Genomic DNA, 19,155 nt, shown 5'->3' with positions numbered 1-19,155 from the left:
GAAGGAATCTTAATGAAGAGATTCTTTTAGATTAAACAGTAGAAGAACAAGTAAATAAATCCATTTGTAGTTTGGATAGAAAAGAAAGCCTCAGGCTTTGTACAGAGGTCAAATTATAAAGCAGGTCCTCATATAAAATCTGCTATTGTGCAGTTCTTCGTGGAACTCTTTAGTTTCGTATTTTGATTGTGGCTGCAGTAAAGGGTGTCCCCAAATTTCAGAAATTTTGCCACTTACAGAGTTACAGTGGTGCTGTGTGCAATACCCCCCAGAGCACAGAAATTTGGCCCTGAGATACTCACTTTGCTAAATCCAAGTGTGTGCAAAAACATATTTATGAACTGAGTTACATGCACAAATACTTCCATAAAGAGCCACATAGCAAGCTACAGTTAAAAAGCCTTCCCTTGCAAATCTAGCAGGAATATTACTGAACTACCTTACTGCCAAAAAAAAGGAAGGGAACCCTGTGGACTTCATGCCTTGGGAAGGTGAGATGAATATCACCTGTGTTTAGAATCCCAGAAAGTGTGTGAGAATTTTCCTTGTGAATTACTGCACTGGACAAACAAGTAATTGTTCAGCTGCAGCACATCCAGTTTCCATGACCCTCATTCCATGTTCTTTAAAGAAGGTATTTGGCACAGCCTGCTAAATATTCCGGTGGGATATGGACAACAATTCCAGCAAGAAATTCCAGAACCCTTGCAAGGTAACTGAAGTTCATTGAGAAACACTTGCTCACTGCTCAAGCTACACACAGACCCTTCCCAAAATGGCAAGCAACCTTGATTTCCTTGATCTGCTTTCATTGTAAAGATGAATCTTTATTTGGCCCATGTCTACATCATAACTTCTGTGGGAAAGCCCCATATCCCCAGTATTCCTTGGAAGGCAGAGAGCAGAAATGACTTATTTCTTTTAACCCTTCTGGCTGTCTTCATGCATTGGGAAACCTGGAGCTGTTGCTCTCAACAGCATTAACAAGGCCTGAGGCAGCTTTAGGGCTGCTTTTGTATTAATTAGGTACAAATTGTTTGGGAAGGCCTTATCCAATCAGCACTGACTGCAGTGATTTGCCTTCTGTCACCTAAATTTAGTCTGGGAATGAAAGGCCCAGTTTGCAGGGATTCACTGAATTTCTTTATGCTCAGACCATCCAGTTTTCCAGAGGCATCCTCTCTTCCCTATGGATTATATAAGGTGCCTGGAGTCACCGTCCTCCTGACATCAACACCTCATCTAAGAGCCTGTTTGTGCAAGAATTCTGAAATACACCCCCCTTTCTGGAGAAAGAGAGAACTGAGGTCACTGGTACTTACTCTGCTCACACTGTTTGCCTGTAAATCCCGTCCTGCATGTGCACTGCCCAGTGATGTGGTCACAGTCAGCTCCGTTCTGACACTGGCACACATTGGCACAGTTCTTTCCATAAAAAGCAGCTGGGCAACCTTTCAGCAATTAGAACAAGGAAAGAGTAAGAAATAAGTTGAAACCCAAACTCAGATGTGTTATCAGCACGAAGTATGTGGGTTTACAAATCTATGGATTTTCAGCCTCTGTATGTTTCATGACATTTATTTGATGGTCTAAATGCAGAGATAGTGACAGCCAATTTTCTTGAAGTAATGTTTCTCATCTTTACAGAATTGCCTCTTAAGTGTTTCAGAAGAATGAAAACTTGACCCATCTATACAAACCACATTTTCCGGAAGTGAAAGAAGATGCTAAACAGAAACTCTCTGGAAGATCAAGGATCAATCAATTACTTGCAAGCGAAAGAACCTTCTTAAAAGGCTCACCAGATCTCCTCTTTCATACTGGTAATTTGGCACTAAGGTGACAAACCTCTAACATTTTCCTAAATCAGACCACAAATACTGGGGCATTAACGAGCAGGGACACTGACTGTGCAAATTCTAACAATGAATCAATAACCTAAATTATTTCCCCCTCCTTTACCGAGCGCCAAAGGCATAAAAAAACTTGGAAAGCTTCAGGACTACCCCTCCTTTACCGAGCGCCAAAGGCATAAAAAACCTTGGAAAGCTTCAGGACTTTTCTTTGGGGTGATGTGAGGTTATCAGGAGGAAAGAGCATGTGGTTTTCCAGGGAAAACTGCAATACTTGAAAGAGACACGAGGTAGCAGCACATACTTTGACAGATTCCCTGTCTCTGAAAGGCTTACGCTGAGTGCAGTAGAGCCCCGTCCAACCATGGGTACATCTACATTCTCCATCGTAGGGGCTGCACAGTGCTCCGTTGTGGCAGTTGCACGAATGAAAGCAATCAGGGCCCCAAAACCCAGTGGGACAAGCTATGAAAATAGAACACATTTTTCAGCTGACAATAAAAAAAAAACCCATGATACTGTTTTAATGCTGTGGAGGAGCAACAATAAAGGGAGAACCTGTGAGACACCAGCAGAACCTCGCACTGCTGATTCCTAGACAGTGACAGGTCCTTCACCGACAGTGACCAGTCCTTCCTGGACAGTGGCCGGTCCTTCCAAACCACCAATTGCTCTGCAAACCCTGGTGCCACCCTGTAACCTCTCCCATGCTGTCAAGCCCTGGCACAGGGATTTCTCCCAGCAGGTCGATGGAGGGATTCTGCCCCTCTGCCTCACTCAGGTGACACCCCACCTGCAGAGCTGCCTCCAGCCCTGGGGAACAACATCAGAAGGATTTGTAGCTGCTGGAGTGAGTCCAGAGGAAGCCACAGAGATGCTCCCGGGGCTGGAGCCCCTTGGCTCTGGAACCTGACTGGGAGAGCTGGGGGTGCTCACCTGGAGAAGAGAAGGCTCCAGGGAGACCTTAGAGCCCCTTCCAGGGCCTAAAGGGGCTCCAGGAGAGCTGGAGAGGGACTTGTGACAAGGGATGGAGGGACAGGACAGAGGGGAATGGCTTCCCGCTGTGGGAAGGGTTAGATGGGACATTGGGAAGAAATTCCTCCCTGTGAGGGTGTGAGGCCCTGGCACAGGGTGCCCAGAGCAGCTGTGGCTGCCCCTGGATCCCTGGAATTGTCCAAGGCCAGGTTGGCCAGGGCTTGGAGCAGCCTGGAGTAGTGGAAGGGGTCCCTGCTCATGGCAGGGGGTGGGGCTGGATGGTCTTTAAGGTACCTTCCCACCCAAACCATCCCAGGATTCTGTGATTCCATGATCCCCTCTGTAGGGCAGGAAGCAGGATCAGGTCTTTGCTGCACTGAGAACCAGTGACCCTTGATACGACCCCACTCTGTTCTCTGGCCACTCTCCCTGCCTCTCTGGCATTATATGTGAAGCCAGTTTAGGCAGGGTTGCAATATATGGAGGTAATTTAATTTTCTTTTTGACATTCTGGAATTCTTGCATAATAACGCCCAGCTATTCAGGTTTACTTTGCTATGCAATCAACCACTAAAATTACCACATTCATTTGAAGCACAGAGTGCTACTCCAATCATGTAAAAATGTAAAGAAAACTTCTTCCAGTATGAATTCCCATCCACAAATTCAGATTGCTTTTGTTGTTGGGGCTAATATTAAATTAAAATCTCTGGGTCTATTTTATATTTCAACAAGTACAATATTAATACATTTTAAAAAGTTATTTTAAGCCTCCCTCCACAAAGGAATGCAGTAAGTTACAGTTATTAGTGCCAGACTAAAAGATCTGAAATTATGATAGCCCTTCAATATAACAACTATATTTTTGCTTTAAAAAGCACTTTCCATTGCTTCCTGCTAAAGACATGAATTAATAAGGCACAGTTCCCAGGAAACCTAAAAGTACAGATACCAGGCCTATTTCCATGGATGCCAATGGCTTCATGGATGATAAATGGAAGTTTCTGGCATTTGACAGACACCTCTAAAGCCAGAATGAACGGCCAAAGAAACTCTGCCATGACATAAATCAAACAAAAGGTCACTGGACTCACACAATGTAAAGCTGTGCAGGATTTGGCCTGAAGTGTTTGTGCTATAAGCAACTAGAAATACTTTTCCAATGCCTGTCTAAGGCAGAGCTGCAGGGGCTGTTAGCGAATCCAGAACTGGTCTGGAGTCAGAGCTAAAATTATCTCCTGTGCAGCTCTGGCTTGGGGTCATTCCAGGTTAACCGGAGCCAGGGATGGAAATAGCCCGGGAGGGGAGGCCAGGTGCCCACAGGAGCCTGGAGTGGGACGGGGTCGCCTTGGGAGAGGTTCACTTTGTGTGCAAGGAGTAACTGAGCAAACAGCCACGTCCCCTCTGCTCATCCAAAACACAGAGCCACGGCCAGGTCCTGCCTCCTAAACTGGTTCTGCTGACCTGGCCTGCCTTGCTCTGTAAGGAAAACCGTCTTTTTTCAAGGTTAACAGACACTAACAGCCCTTTCTCAATTACATGGCCAAATATAATGAGGAATATGTGCAGCTTTCTGTCTTGTCTTTTCTTTTCTTTTTTTTCTGTTTTTGACTGACAGCAATATTCTGCCTGCAGAAGACACACAATAAAAGCAAAATTACAGCCGTCTGTTTTTATCCGATTCCTGCTTTATCACTTGGAGTTTAATATATTTTACTCTGGAATGCTGTCTAATATGCTAGTTGTATCCTGAATATGAAGTAACATTTCTGAATGATCGGATATTGCCTCCCTCTGTGATCTAGCTTCAATTAAGGGATGCTCGCAGGAAATGACACTTTGGGATCAGCAAATGCCAATCTTCTACCTGGGCAATTTTCAGAAAGAAATCCTCCATCCCTACAAGGCCACACTGACTTTTACAATTAAATTACATTTAATAGAAGTATTTCAGCTGCCTAATTTCTGAATTCTGGGGATTTAGTACAGGGAAACATTTACTGGTTAATAATGTCTAAATGTAATAGCTGAAAGAAAACGATTTCAAAAAAATAAATAAAAAGGAATCCAGCTAGAAATTAAAAGGGAGCATGGAGCTTTCTTTTCTGATAAGAGCTTGTGACCTCCCTTTCCTGGCTTCTGCAAACTCCAAATGCAGAAACTAATTCAATCCAAAGCTAACTTAGATTAATTAAAAGAAATCAGCTCTAAAGAGAGTAAGGCACTGGCTGTAATACAACAGGGATTTCCCCAGAATCTGTCTTTAACTTTCAGAAAGCACTAAACAAACACAAAAATACAATCTTTGAAAGCAGAGGTGGAAAAAACCCCTTTGCTTACTCTGGGAGCAGTCCATCCCTATCCAGCCTGGGAAACACTGGCATGATCCATCAATGGGATTGCAGGTCCCGTTCTCGGTGCACTGACAGACCTCGGCACAGTTCTTCCCGTATTTCCCACTAGGACACACTGAAAACACAAGGCTGTTTACTGCAGGCTCTTCAAAAGGACTGGGAGGAAATCACAGGACTCAACATTTAGCAATTAGAGATAAAATTAATTACAAAATTTTTCTTTGATGAAGCAAAATTCCTCCAGAAAGCAGGAACAGGCAGAAAGTATTCAAGACCATTTTGCTTGCATCCCAGGCATAAAAACAATAGGAAAAAGTCATATCAAAATCCATTTTTCTGCTGGAAAATGGAGCTAATATAGTAATAAGATTGCAAAAATTGAAGGGCAGTATGGAAGGATAAAAAGAGGAGAGACAAAACAGAGAAAAGGGATCATTGGGAGAGGAAGAGAACAGGAAAGCTGAGGAGAATTCAAGGAGTAGCACCCACAAATGCGTGGCTGGAAGAAATTGATCTGGTTCCTGAGGATTTTTATATATATATATGTTACATACATGTTTGACTGAGAGCTATTAAACAGGTGTGCTGCGCCCTAACAAAATCAACACCTATCCCTAACTGAAGCTGGAAGAAAAGAAACTCTAAATTTTTTTCCAGAGTCATCTTCTAACATTCTAAGCACAGTGACAGAAAACTAATAGACATGTAGATCTTCAACCTCCCACCAAATTATTGGAAATCTTTAACGTTAAAGTTGATGGAAAGCTCTGCTCAGTAACGAATGAAATGTTTCGTTTCTGGGCTCTTATTGGCTGTGTTCCCTGACAAAAACAGATGTATTTTCAAAACAAGATAAAACATACAGTCCATCTTTGCAAAGAGTGTAACAAATGGAACTGGACTTGTATCCTGGTAAATAATAGCAATGTCAAAAAAGTGATTAACGCACTTCCCTGAATTATGCAGCTCTTTTACCACTTCAGCCTCTCTCACTTTCTCAAAAGTATTCTCTGCAGGTGACCTCAATCTATCCAGACTGTGACTCAGCCACAGATTGAAATACTGAGCTGTGATTCATTGGCTTTTATATAATATGCCATACTCTGCTCTTACTACAGCAGAGCATTGTTTTCTGCTTGCCTTTCTGTAGACTGTGGACTTATCTGTAGGAGTGGATAGAGTTGGGTTTGGCTTTCACACTGTGTGCTAAACAGAACAGTTCCTACGTGAAAAGAGATAACACTAAACACAATACACAGTCATGATGGAAGAAATACACAAAAGAGAGAAGGAAAGCAGAGCCCTCCTATCACAGGCAGAGCAAAAACTGATCTGTCAGCCCAGCTCTTGGACAGGCCACACCAGTATTCCCTTCCAACGCTCTGTATAAAGCAGCTCCAGGCACTGTTTTATGGCATTTTTGAGATGGAGATGGCAACATCACCTTGACGAAGGCTGGGTTTCATATGTACAAAAAATGTGGTTCTCGAAGGGTGGCCTTAGAAGAGGAGCTGATTTGGACTGCAATATGGAATACTGATGGATCAGTGCGAGATTTGTGATCCAAGCAGATCTGCTGGCAAAGGAACCAGGTCACACTTTGGTGCTTTGTTGCACACAAGCAGAGCAGGCAGAGGGGATCCCCCCCTGGGAGCTCCTCTTGTCTCTGGGAAATAGGATGATGCCCTCTGGAATGTCAGCACAGAGGGATGACAAAATGGTTGTTCTCCCTAATTTAAACAACCTGGTTGTGGACTGACAGAGTGACTCTTGTGAAGATGTGAGATCCAAATCCAAGCACTTTTTAAATGTCTCAATCATTTTTAGAGAGCTGTAAAACAAGGTTTAATGCTGCTTTCTTCAGGAGCAACCTGACTGTACAACACAGATTGTGATGTTAATTAGCTTGAAAAGCTCTGAAGTGGGACTCCCAAAGTCCCTGTGGGATGTCAGGTGTGTTCTAGCAGTGATAACAAGTTATTATCAACCCATCTTGCTCTGTGATTGTGAAAGATATTCATGAAACAGCTGTTTAGTTGTTTGCAGCTTGGAATCCTTGGCACAACCATGTCAACCTGTGCAGTTTTGGGGGTTACACAGCTCCTCACATGCACATATTGCTGGTGGAAGAATGTTCCTGCTGCCAATGGCACAAGGAGATGAAAATTCCAAAGTGAAATCTTCATTTCACGTTTTTCTAATGGAAAACATTAATTAGCATTTTTCTTTCTACAAAATAAAGTTACATGCTAACTCATTATGACAAACTGCAACACAAATTGATTTTAATTAGGACATGAATATTTTAAAATTAATTTTCTGGATAGATCAACATTTCAAAGTAAAACCAGAAGTGCTGAACATCTGAGCAAAAATAAAATAGTTTTCCTAAGAGGATAATTAGACTTGCTTACGCTTTGAAATCTGGCTAACGTTTCACATAAAATGGACAAATTCACTGAAAAATGTTCATTTTGATAAATTAATTGGTGTAATGTTTAGTTGACTGTACAGCACAGGAAAAAGAAAACATGGTTACACTTAATCTCTTCTTAATGATTTTGGCTAAGTGCTGCCTGCAATCCCAATGTACTGAAAAGCAGGTCATTGAAAGTGTCATTCAATTCTGGCAGGGATGGTGACTTCACAGGGGCAGTGGCCACTACGAATCATCTCTTTTAAATAAGTGTAGAAAATACCCACTGCAGTATGCAGCAACTGAGAGTGAAGAAGGCTGAATGATTTTGTGTGTATTTTTAGGATGAAAATGAAATCTGTAGTTAAATGTGGACTAACTTTCAAAGGTACACAAAGGTGATGGGCGTTTGGGGGAGCTGAATTTCCTCCTCACCTGTGAAAATGAACTCACTTCTCTGCCTCACTGCAAACTTTCCTGTCTCCTGCACTTGTGTCTATGGTTTTAGCTATTCCCAGCCAGGTCCTGAACAGTGTAAATGAGGTTCTGGCACAACTGGGTGTTTGGGATTGTGCACCTGAGCTGGCCTTTACCATAACCGGTACCTCCACATCCTGCTGCAAAGATCACATGAAGGTGCCATCAACATTCAGGTGAGGACAGGCTGAGCAGCAAGAAAAATGATTGGATACCCATTGGATGCTGATGTATTTACAGCAAGTGTCTCATTCCACAGTCATTTCAATCCAGTGTGGCAGACCTGGTTTATTTATGAAACCAGGAGCACATCGTATTTACAAGAGGGTGACTGAGTACCTGTTTGCATTTTCCCTCTGGAGTAAAGATTTTCTTGGGATCTAAACTGCTGAAACAAGGGAAAAAGGCAGGAATCTTGGGATGGGACTCACTGCAGAGTTACAGACACTCAGGAAGGGAAGTGGCACTGGGGGTGGTACCTTGGTTGCAGAGAGGGCCGGAGAATCCCGGCAAGCAGTCGCAGTGTCCAGACACGTGGTGACAGGGGCCATTGCTGTGCACGCACTGGGGACAGGGCTGGCTGCAGTGGTGTCCATAAAACCCAGGGGGGCAAACTGAAAACAGAACAAACCAAACTGTCATGGGTTTTCCAACGTTTTCTCATCATTGAGAGCTTGAGAATTCTCTGTCTTAATCCCAAACCAGTATTACTTAATTTATCAACCACAGTTTTGTGGACAGCTGAAATGATGAAGCCTGTTGGGTTGTTCCATGTCTAATAAAGTGCAGGCTCTGGGTAAAACTGCTCCTGTGTTCAAACATTCCCACCTTCCTTCCTCATGGAAGTCCTTGACTGTTTAATACCACAGCGGAGTTCTCAGCAGCTTCTCTCTTTCAGGACACTCATTTGAGTCTCTCTAACCTGAACTCTTTGACAAAACAGGAGTTTAAGATGTTTGAGACGTCACAGCAGATATGGTTAATAACACACATTCCAAAGCTTTTAGGATAGGAAGGAAAAGGAACACTCACACACACGTACAACAAGAAACTCAGAACACCATTCTATTGTGAAACTGAGCCAAGAAATCAGAGAAGGTGTATTAGGAAACAAGATTTTATGTCAAAACAAAAAAAAGCTGATTTTCAAATCTATCTAGTGCAATGCTTGTGCTCAGCCAGGGCAGTCATTTTATCCATTTCATGGCAGGAGCAACAATCATCAAGTGATGAACAGAATCTAATAATTGTAATTATGTAACACCACACAAAATCATCTGATTTGCATCAGTAATCAACCCAGATAGCTGAGTAAACTTGTCATGAGCTGTGTGCTTATTTTGCCTAAAATCTGGATTGAAATTATTACAAAATTTGTACATCAGGTATGGAGTCAGGATTACAGCTTAGTATCTCTTCTAAAAGCACATTTTTGCTTCTAAGAGCATGTAGAGTGAAAAAGCATCCACTGTCCAAACATGCATTGCAATAGATAACACAAAGAAATGTTAAATTGCAGTAAGTGGCAGTAAAAATAACTTTATGTGTTTTTATTTTTACTCCTGTGATTCTCTGTTCTATAGTTCTGGCTCAATGGTTACTAAATCATGTCTGTTCTGTTTTTCCAGCAAATGAGAATTTTTTCTTGGATTGTGTGTTCTCTGAGGGTGTCAGGCTCTTACCCGACTGCACATTTCCAGCTGGAGCTTAGCTGACAGGTTGGTTGATGATGCAGTAGCTATAAAACAACCGGGATCATTCCTGGGGACATTTCTGCAGACTTAAAAGCACTAAACCATCCCAGTGTCTCATGTAATCCTGATTACATGGACAGAACAAGTTGGCTGAGTATCATCCTCAGTATCATCCTCAGCTCTGCCTTGTACAGCTAAATTCTGTTTCTAAATGAATTTCCAAGAGAAAAATACGGATGATTTTGAGAACAAGCTTAGCAAGGTCTCCTGTTCACCAGGTATTCTTGAGCCTGAATCCCACAGAAGAGGTAGAAGCAAGCTGGATTCCCAGGCCATATGCTCACAGATGCAATGCCAGAAGCATCCACAGGACCCCTCTGCTGTCACCCCAGTGGGGAGGAAAATTTCTCCCAATGGGGAGAGATCCTTAGCAAACACCCTCAGGGAGCAGCCTGATTCCTGGGCTTGGGGGACAAGGTTTGCTCTTGTAGCCTCTGTGCCAACAGCTGATAGAACTAAGCTGGGTTTTTTCATCTCAGAAAGGTCAGAAACTATTAACTTCTGGAAGTCTTGCACTCTTAAGGTTTCAGATTTGTAAAACATTTTCTTCCCCAACTCCCTGAAGCTCTGAGCACCACATTTTAGCCTTGGAGAGAGGTTTTACAGCTACACAGATATGCTGAAGCACCTGGAAATTGGGGTTTATAATGGAAATACTTATAGGCCATTAACTACAACAGTGCTGGAGGTCATCGTTATAATGGCTTTAAATAAAAGCTGTCAGCTACAAATTATTTTTAGAGATGAGTGTGTTCTGGTGTCAAGTGTAACCAGTGAAATCAAAGGGGATATATGAACTGGGCATGCAGAATGTCTTACAGGAAGAAGAAATGCTGGGAAGAAAAGAAAGACAAATCCACTTCTTGTTTACATGGGAAGATGGCTGGTGTAGTTTGGATCAGAGAATTAGGGTCCCTATGGGGAAAATGCAGCTTTCCAGATAAAGTAAATGAGAGGATTTTTATCTGCTTGGTACATTTTATTATGTAGCAGCAGAGCATCAAATAGGAGCTATTTTGGGCTGCTATGTTTCTTTTTCTGGCATGTAAGAAAACATTGCCTTGTTATTTTGATGCCAAAGCTCATCCACTTGTCATTATGTGATGAGTGGTGGCTGACTCTGTTTAATAGGTCTGACTTCACTGAAAACCTCTGTCCTGCCAGCTTTGGTTTGTAAAGGTGTTGCTCCTCCTTTCAGGTCACCTGTGACCTCCAGGTGCAGTGAAAGATCAGAAGAAGAAACACAAGGCACAACTCAGTGCAGGAGAGCCTTGACTCCTTGATGAAGGAACATTTTTTAGGCTCTTTTGCTCTTAGGAAGTCATGAGCTAAAGCAGCTCAGAAATTGTTGGTTTGTCTGTCTGGTGTCATAAAGGAGCATTTCTACCTGCCTTGCTTCTGCCAGCTATGGAAAATCTTACTTCTCTGGCACAGGGGTCCTCTGTACCCGGGTGCACAGTCACAGGTCCCATCCTCTGGGGAGCAGGATCCCCCGTTCTCACAGCTGCAGGAGATGGAGCAGTTGGGTCCCCAGCGGCCCTGGGTGCAGATGTTGTCACAGTGGATGCCTAAGGACATAAAGCCACACGTTAGGCTTCCCACAACTTTTACTCTGCTCATTGATCAAAGAAATGCTTGGCTGGACTGATGCCTCACAGAGCCAGCGAGGGAGTCTGGGAAGGAAACAGCTCCTCTTTTATCTGCTTAATAAAGTGAAAATTAAGAAAATGGCAGAGAGGTGAATTCTGTAGGTGTTAGTGGGCACCTGTTCAGTCCTCAGCACCACTAAAGAAACTCTGCATGTCATCTGAGAGATGAAGGTCAGGAATTGCTTTAAAGTCACAAAACAGCTCAAATAACTGGTCTGGAAATAGGCAGTTGATTGAAGCCTGATTACTTACCTGTTGTGAATTGGAAGACCATAAAAAGAAAAATCAGGATTTTGCAAAAACACGTTCAGTATTTGGATTCTTGAACACAAGTAAATTCAGCTCTATTTTGTGTTCTGTTCCCTTCCTGGCTTAAAGCACCGTGCTCTAGGGTTTTGTGCGCATACCCCACATCCACCCAGAGCTCCCCAGCTCTGTGTGAATGAATGGAGTTCTGATCCAGCAAGTGGCCATATGTGAGCCCAGGCTGAGAATTTGCATATTAAATGGAGACTGAGACCTGCCAATCCAGCTCCCAGTGGTTCCCAGGGTGGTTGTTTGATATTTATTATTATGAAAAGCAAAGCTTGGAAACACCAAAAGAAGCACTCAGCCAGGAAACTTAACATGGGGCTTCTGGCATGGTTTCGACTGGTTTTGTTTAAACTGATGACTTTTAAAAACAACCTTGTGCCATGGCTTGTCACATACAAATGTGATTGAAGTTGCTGATCCTGCACACTGTGTCCGTGTCCGAGAGGCTCTCACTCCTCTGGGATAAGGCAGTACCAATACCTGCAATTAGCATGATCAAGGGCTTCTTGGATGGGTTTGCAGAATCATGAACTAAGAGGGGCATTAAGCAGTGCCAGCTGCAGGGAGTGGCACTGGCAGGAGCACTGACAACAACAGGAAAAATGAATCAGAGACTGGTTTGGATATTTTCCTAAAAATGTGACCCCAGCGGGAGCCTCGCCCCGATATTGGGGGATACCCACACATCCCAGCTGGGCTTCCAACCCTGAGATGTTCTTTATCATCCATGCACATGTCCCGCTGCACAATGGGATCAAAGCAGCCCAGGGCTCCAGGAGCCCCATCCGCAGCCAGGGGTTGGATTAATGCAGCACTCTGGAGAAACACAATCCCAAGTAATTCCCTCCAACTCTGATAACTTCATCTGGATGCTGCAGGTAATGCACTGCATTTGGGGAACTGTGATCTGTACAGTCACCAAACTTTGAGGATTATTAAATCAGCTAAAAGTCATTATAAACACACTTACAGTGCAGTTTCAAGTTGGTTTTATAAATCTCTGAAGTTAATACTGTAAGAAATACTGCAGAGCCAAAATTTCCCTTTTCTGAAGATTAATCACACAATTATAATGTCCCTTCCTAGAAAATCTTAACCAAGTCTGGCAAAAGTACAGTTTGAAATGTGATTTCTAGTAATACATGATCTTAGCTTTATTTATAAAGAGGCACAGACCATTCTGTACAGCTTAATAAAAACCACATTAAAATACAGTAAAAACTTAATACAAGCTCAATTCCTTCATATTCAAGTAAATAAATCTGGAAAAAGGGACTGTGAAAAGAGACAAGGAATATTTGTATTAGTAAAATCAAGAAAAACAATTATTTTAAACAGTCTTCCCCACTCCCTTTGAAATCAAATATATTCTTGGATTACTTAAACAACAAGTGCTTTGTGTGTGCATTTATGTAATATATCTGCAGTGCTCTGTAATTAAAAAGCCAGGCAATAAATTGTAAGTAAATAAATGTGGTTTGTATTTATAAATACACAGATATGATCATTTATAGCTTTGAGTCTCTGTGTGAGCTCCCTGAACTGAAATTCAGACACAAATACAGAAAAATATGCATTTTTCCTCCCGATTGCAGCATTCAAATCACAATTCTGTCATTGTGGATGGGCTATTTACAAACGGGGACAATTAAACAGCATTGTTTCTTGTCTCTTTTGACAAAGTTTGGGTAAGAATGACACTGACTCCTTTTCCGGTAGAAGGTATCTGAATTAGAATGCCAGGGCTGTTCCTTGCAGCAGCGAAGTCCTTCCTTTGGTAATGAGTAATGAGGGATGTCTTCCCTCTCCTAACGAAGGCAATGAGTCATTGTGGAGCTGATTGTTGTAGCAAAATATAAAGGCAGAAAAGGAAACTTTCCAGAAGCCACTGTCACCCATTACAGCCCTTATTTATTTATACATTTCCACAAGACAACCGAGATGGTGCTGCAATCAGGTTTTACTACTTCTTATTACTCTAAGTTAATTCTCATGGAAGACTTCATTTTTGAAGGCTCCTACACACATTGAATTTCAAATATAAATGAGAAGTCAAAATTGCATCTGGACATGCAAGTCTTATGGAACTGTGCTGGAAAAAGCACCTTAAATTTACAATTCCCTAACTTGACGGTGTGTGAAGGGGGAGTCCATCCCTCCCAGCTACTTTACAGTCCGAGACAGTAAAGCAGAAAGATTCTGTAATGTAAAACTTTAATATTTATTTAGGAACTTGCTGATGAACCTTTCTGATAAGCAATTAGTTTTCAATTTCCAGAACTACAAAAATTGCTGAAGTTGACACACCCCTGTATTACCTTGTGTTACAACCACAGATTCTTAATTTATGAACAAAGTCCTGGTTTCCCATGCATGGTGTAGAAATTAGAAAGACAACTATCAGTAGTCCTTGAAGCTGCAGGAAGCAGTTCTATACATAAACTCTATTGCCCGGATACCAGGGAATTATCTGCCAGCCCGAGGCTGTGGTTCACAATTGCAGACACTGGTATAAAATTACACTTCCAAGACCTTTTTAAACAATATTCTGGGGGTGAATTGTAAACGAAATCCACATAGCTTATATAAAATTGTAGTTATCTACTGGACGTGGGCAAAAGATTTGCACTCTCTTGCAGTAAAGCAGAGCCCAGGTAAATGCAGAGCCCACTGTGGCTTTAATTCAGTCTGTGAAACAGCAGCCACAAAACCTCCATTGCGCAGCACGGGTTTGGGGTATTGGATTTCTGCAAACACTGGCTGCTCTCCAGTGGGATTCCCTTTGGACTGCTCTGTACATGGCATTTAGTTGACAGTCCCAGGAACGGCTTCACTCCCTTTTCCCCACACCAACCTCCTTTGCACACACACTGGGGAGGAAAACCAGCCCTAAGGGCCTGAATTGCTATGGAAAACACAAACTGGGCTGAACTCAGCCCACCAGAGCAGTCACAACTGCACTGTTCTAAGGGACAACCACACAGGAGAGCTACTCAAAATTCATGCTCCTCATGGGCCCCTCCAGGACCAAGTGGCTAAGCAGCTGCTGCCTGGGACATGGGGAATATCTGGGGAAACTCAGCCCAGACTTCCCAAGGGTGAAGCCATTGGGTTGGGCAGGGATCTTCCAACATGGAACTGCAGATAATCTTGATAAAGGAAAGCAGCAGGGAGAGAAGTAGAGGAGGAAGAGAATCACAGAATCCCGGAATGGCTTGGATGGGAAGGGACCTTAAAGCCCATCTTGTTGCAACCCCTGCCATGGGCAGGGACACCTTCCACTATCCCAAGCTGCTCCAAGCCCTGTCCAACCTGGCCTTGGACACTTTCACAGATAGGGCAGCCCCAGCTTCTCTGGGCACCCTGTGCCAGGGCCTCCCCACCCTCACAGCCAAAAATGTCTTCCTAATATCCCATCTAACCCTGCCCTCTGTCAGTGGGAACCTGTTGATAGAAACCTGTGTCTGGCTTACATAGAGCAGCTTCAAGTTTTGCCAGATGAAGTCAGTTCTTTGTATTCAAATTTACAAATCAAACTGTGATGGATTAATCCAACATCCACAAAAGCATCAGGAAAAGGAGCAAGAAAAAGTAGAGGAAAAAACCCCCCAAGCCATACAACTGGGATGGGAGGCATCTATTGAAGAGCTCCTTCCCAGGCTGCTTCCATTAATAATCTTCACTGGCTTCAAGAAAGTTTGTCAAAGTAATGCAGATTTAGTGCTGCCTGTAACTATCACGCTGAAGGACTTTGGAGGGTGAAATTCCTAAAAGCCAGACAGAAGTAGAATTCCCTTTTTTCCCCTCTCCAGCTTCTGCAATTGCACTTATGCTTGGGGATTACATCTCTGGCTCCTAATAAAGCTGCCATTGTTTCTCTGCTGTGTCTCTGGATAGTTGGAAACTAATACTCCAAACACAATAGAAGTGCAAAAATGGATGGAATAAATGAGAACCAGCGGCCTAGTTTTGACCACTGCAATCCCCCTGACAGTAGCCTCTGCAGCAGTGCCTGCATGCTGCCCAGCATCTAATTATTTTTCAGGGACATAGGAATTTGATAAATTATAGGATGTAGTTCCCTTCCCCCCCATGTACTTTAATTTTACATCTACCAGTGTATAACTGTAATTATTTCTCTGAATAAGATCTTCAGCTTTTTTTTTCCCCCTCAATAGTCCCAGTCTAAAGACAGATGCAACATCAATTAGGAATGACAGGAATGATTTCAGCAGACATTTGAATCCAACACAAACATTGTGCTCTCCTCCACCTGTCTTTCAACATGACGTGAAGTCATAATAATCTCTTATTTCTGGCATTTGAATAGCTTTGGAAAGAACTGCTTTTTATGCAAAAATAGGCACTGGATTTATGCAGGCAATGCCATGGAGGCCTGAGGTTCGGTGAGTCACGCTCGGCTTTGATGTGGAATGCTGGTGGCTTGTGTCTCTGGCAGGATAAATCCTTAGTGGTGGTTTGTATCTGCTGACAGGGTGCCCCACAACCGAGCAAATACCCTCCAGGTGATGCTGCAAGGCTGGTTTGGGTGGGTGGGTGTGAGGAAGGCCAGCAGGCAGTTGAAGGTACTGGAAACAGGTCTGGGAATGTCTCACTGGATGTGATCGCTGGAATGGGCTGCTCCCTCATGGACACCCTCCCTCTGGTCTCTGTCCCACAGGACTGTCCCACCTGCAGTGATCCCATTGGCAGCATCCCAACTCCCACCCAGCCCAGGTGGCTGTCCCAGGGGCAGAGCCAGAGGTCACCAAGGTCACCCTGAATCCTGCCTTGACCTCCTAATTTGTACATTTATTTCTGATAATGATTTCTATAATCACACATTCATGTTTTCTTTAACCCTAGTCTCTTCACTTCTCTTGTCCCTATAAATTCTATTTCAATTGTATTGGAGATTAGGTCCATGTGCTTTCCTAAGCAGAGACTCTTTTGCTGCTTCAGTCTCTAAAAGGTAAAAGACAATTCACTAAGAACAGAAGAAAGAACTGCTCAAGCTGTGGATCAGCTGCTCAGAAGGGCTATCACAGAGCACAAACAAGAGTTCACAAAGAATTCTTGATGCTTTTCTATCACTTTTTGCATCTTTATATTTATTCCTACCTGAGGCAAACCCTGAAGTATTTGACTCAGAGCCAGTCAGAAGCACCACGGCACAATTCCTGATAGCTCAGCATTTAAGAAGAATGCTGAAGAATGAGAAAATCAGTGTGGGGAGGGCAGCAGATAGAAGAAAACATAAAGGGATCTCTCATAAAATTAAATGGAAACGTTAAGAATTGATGGCTGCTCATCTAGTCTGCAAATAAGCTATTTTTGTTTTTATATAGTGAAACTACTCAGCAGAGAGAACAGCAGCCACACTCACATTATCTATGAACTTCTGTAGTGTTCTCAAATACTTTTTTTCACTGATTTCTTTTTTTCCAAATTGGAGCCATGGAGCCCTTTCTTCTCTTGCTGAGCATCGTTCACCTGTGGATTTGGAGGGGCAACTCCTGAGTGTAACAGCCCATCAGTCTAAATGAAAGCCCCATGATCCGGTCCTAACTAATGAAGAATAAGCCCTTCCTTGCAGCCAGTGAAAAATTCTAAATTGTCCCTTCTCTCATCTGCGCAGGGGCGATTTATGCACCCATTAATGTAACTGTTTTTCTGCAAGTAATGCACTTAGAGCCTAATGCACCTCTGTGGAGCTCTAATCCTACCCCTATTTTTAATTATCTAGAGAAATCTCCAGGTATGAATCACCCAACCCAGGGAATTTATGCAATAAAAGCTTTTGATGCAAGAGACCTACCTCACAAGAAATGAAGTAAGTCAAAATGTTTGCTAAAATTAAGGATGATCTGGTTCCCTTTGCTCCAGGGTATTCTCCAGAGTGCACTATTGCAGGGGAAGAGTTGCCCTGAGCAGGCAGGGCAGACTTGCAGAAAATGGTGCTAAAAGGAGTCAAGCCCTACACAGCCCTGCTTCATCTTCAGAGCTTTCCTATTTCTCAAATGCTGGGAAGTTTCAGGCCAGGAGGGATGAGAAACCTGGGAAAGATCCAAGCAGACCATGAGCAGGCAAACAGGAGGAACTGGTAATACCTGGATTGTTTTCCTGGTGGAAATGTTCAAGCCCCTGAACTAAACCATGAGTGAAGAACAGCTGAACAAGAGCTGGGTCACAACCAAAGCCTTTTGTGGTCAATGATGTTGAAATTCCACCTTTTCTCCTTGGTGTGGAAGGCGAAGGAATATGCTTACAACATTTTTCACTGCAGACACTTTCACCAATAACACATATATCATGGAATCCTAGAACCATGGAGTGGTTTGAGTAGGAAGGGACCTTAAATCCCATCTCATTCCACCCCTGCCGTGGGCAGGGACACCTTCCACTATCCCAGGTTGCTCCAAGCCCCATCCAACCTGGCCTTGGACACTTCCAGGGATGGGGCAGCCACAGCTTCTCTGGGCAACCTGTGCCACGGCCTCACCACCCTCACAGGGAAGGGAGTATAAAGAATATTTCTATTTTTTCTAATATCCAATCTAACCCTACTTTCTGGCAGCAGAAGCCATTCCCCCTTGACCTGTCGCTATAGGCTCTTGTAAATAGTATCTCCCCACTATATAAATACATATTTATACATGCCCCCCACCCCCATTTTAGCTTGCAGGCTGGTTGCTGAGCACTCTTTTCCTCTCCTCCTTTCACACCCAGCATATGCCAGCAGCCAGGATTTAGTCTGCTGAAATGTGCACAAATAATTTTTCTCCGCTTCTCGCCCACATTTATTTATAGGTGACTATTGTACACACAGTCAAGCTTAAATATAGAATATCTCCATATTAAAATGGAAAAGGGTTGGGTACCTCTAGCGTCAAGTCTCATGTTTTTAGAGCCCATTCAATTAGCATCACCCAGGATGCCATCCAAGCTCCATCTTCTCTCAGAAATTTAAAAACTGTCCTTTATTAAGCAAAATTAAACCCCCAAACAAATACAAAGATAAACAAACTTGTGTATCTTCTGTGTTTATAGGTCTATTACTGCAATGATTTGCGTACATGCTGAAGTTTAGCAGTAGCCTTACTGCAGCTGCTAATTATAGTCTGAGGGTCTGATCCAACTCCCACTGAAGGAGTAGCAAAAATCCAACTGATTTCACAAAAGGTGAAATATATACAAAATCTGGCACAGGACAAACACAACTACACCACACTCAGATGAAAATCAGCAGCCCCCCCATACCTGCCAAGGAAGATACAGATATAATTAATGTCAGGATATCAATGAAATCTTTGATACAACTTCATAATTCATATTTTTGAAAATTAGCCCTATATCAGCAGG

The 19,155-nt window shown here is 43.0% G+C and overlaps 1 protein-coding gene across 1 annotated transcript in view; it reads right to left on the bottom strand.

Annotated features, from left to right (window-relative positions):
* MEGF11 (multiple EGF like domains 11) overlaps nucleotides 1-19,155 on the bottom strand; it is a 255,687-nt gene that overhangs the window by 26,645 nt on the left and 209,887 nt on the right. The window contains exons 16-20 of the mRNA XM_017737045.1: nucleotides 11,251-11,397; nucleotides 8,555-8,689; nucleotides 5,169-5,297; nucleotides 2,190-2,318; nucleotides 1,323-1,451 (exon numbers count right to left, since the gene is read on the bottom strand). Coding sequence (XP_017592534.1) covers nucleotides 1,323-1,451; nucleotides 2,190-2,318; nucleotides 5,169-5,297; nucleotides 8,555-8,689; nucleotides 11,251-11,397 — 669 coding nt within the window. The remainder of the gene's footprint in view (nucleotides 1-1,322; nucleotides 1,452-2,189; nucleotides 2,319-5,168; nucleotides 5,298-8,554; nucleotides 8,690-11,250; nucleotides 11,398-19,155) is intronic.

This window comes from Corvus brachyrhynchos, unplaced genomic scaffold (genome assembly GCF_000691975.1).
Source record: "Corvus brachyrhynchos isolate BGI_N302 unplaced genomic scaffold, ASM69197v1 scaffold200, whole genome shotgun sequence".
Lineage (NCBI taxonomy): Eukaryota > Metazoa > Chordata > Aves > Passeriformes > Corvidae > Corvus > Corvus brachyrhynchos.
The sequence above is the reverse complement of the archived record's forward strand: the minus strand, read 5'-3'. Positions and strand labels throughout refer to the sequence as shown.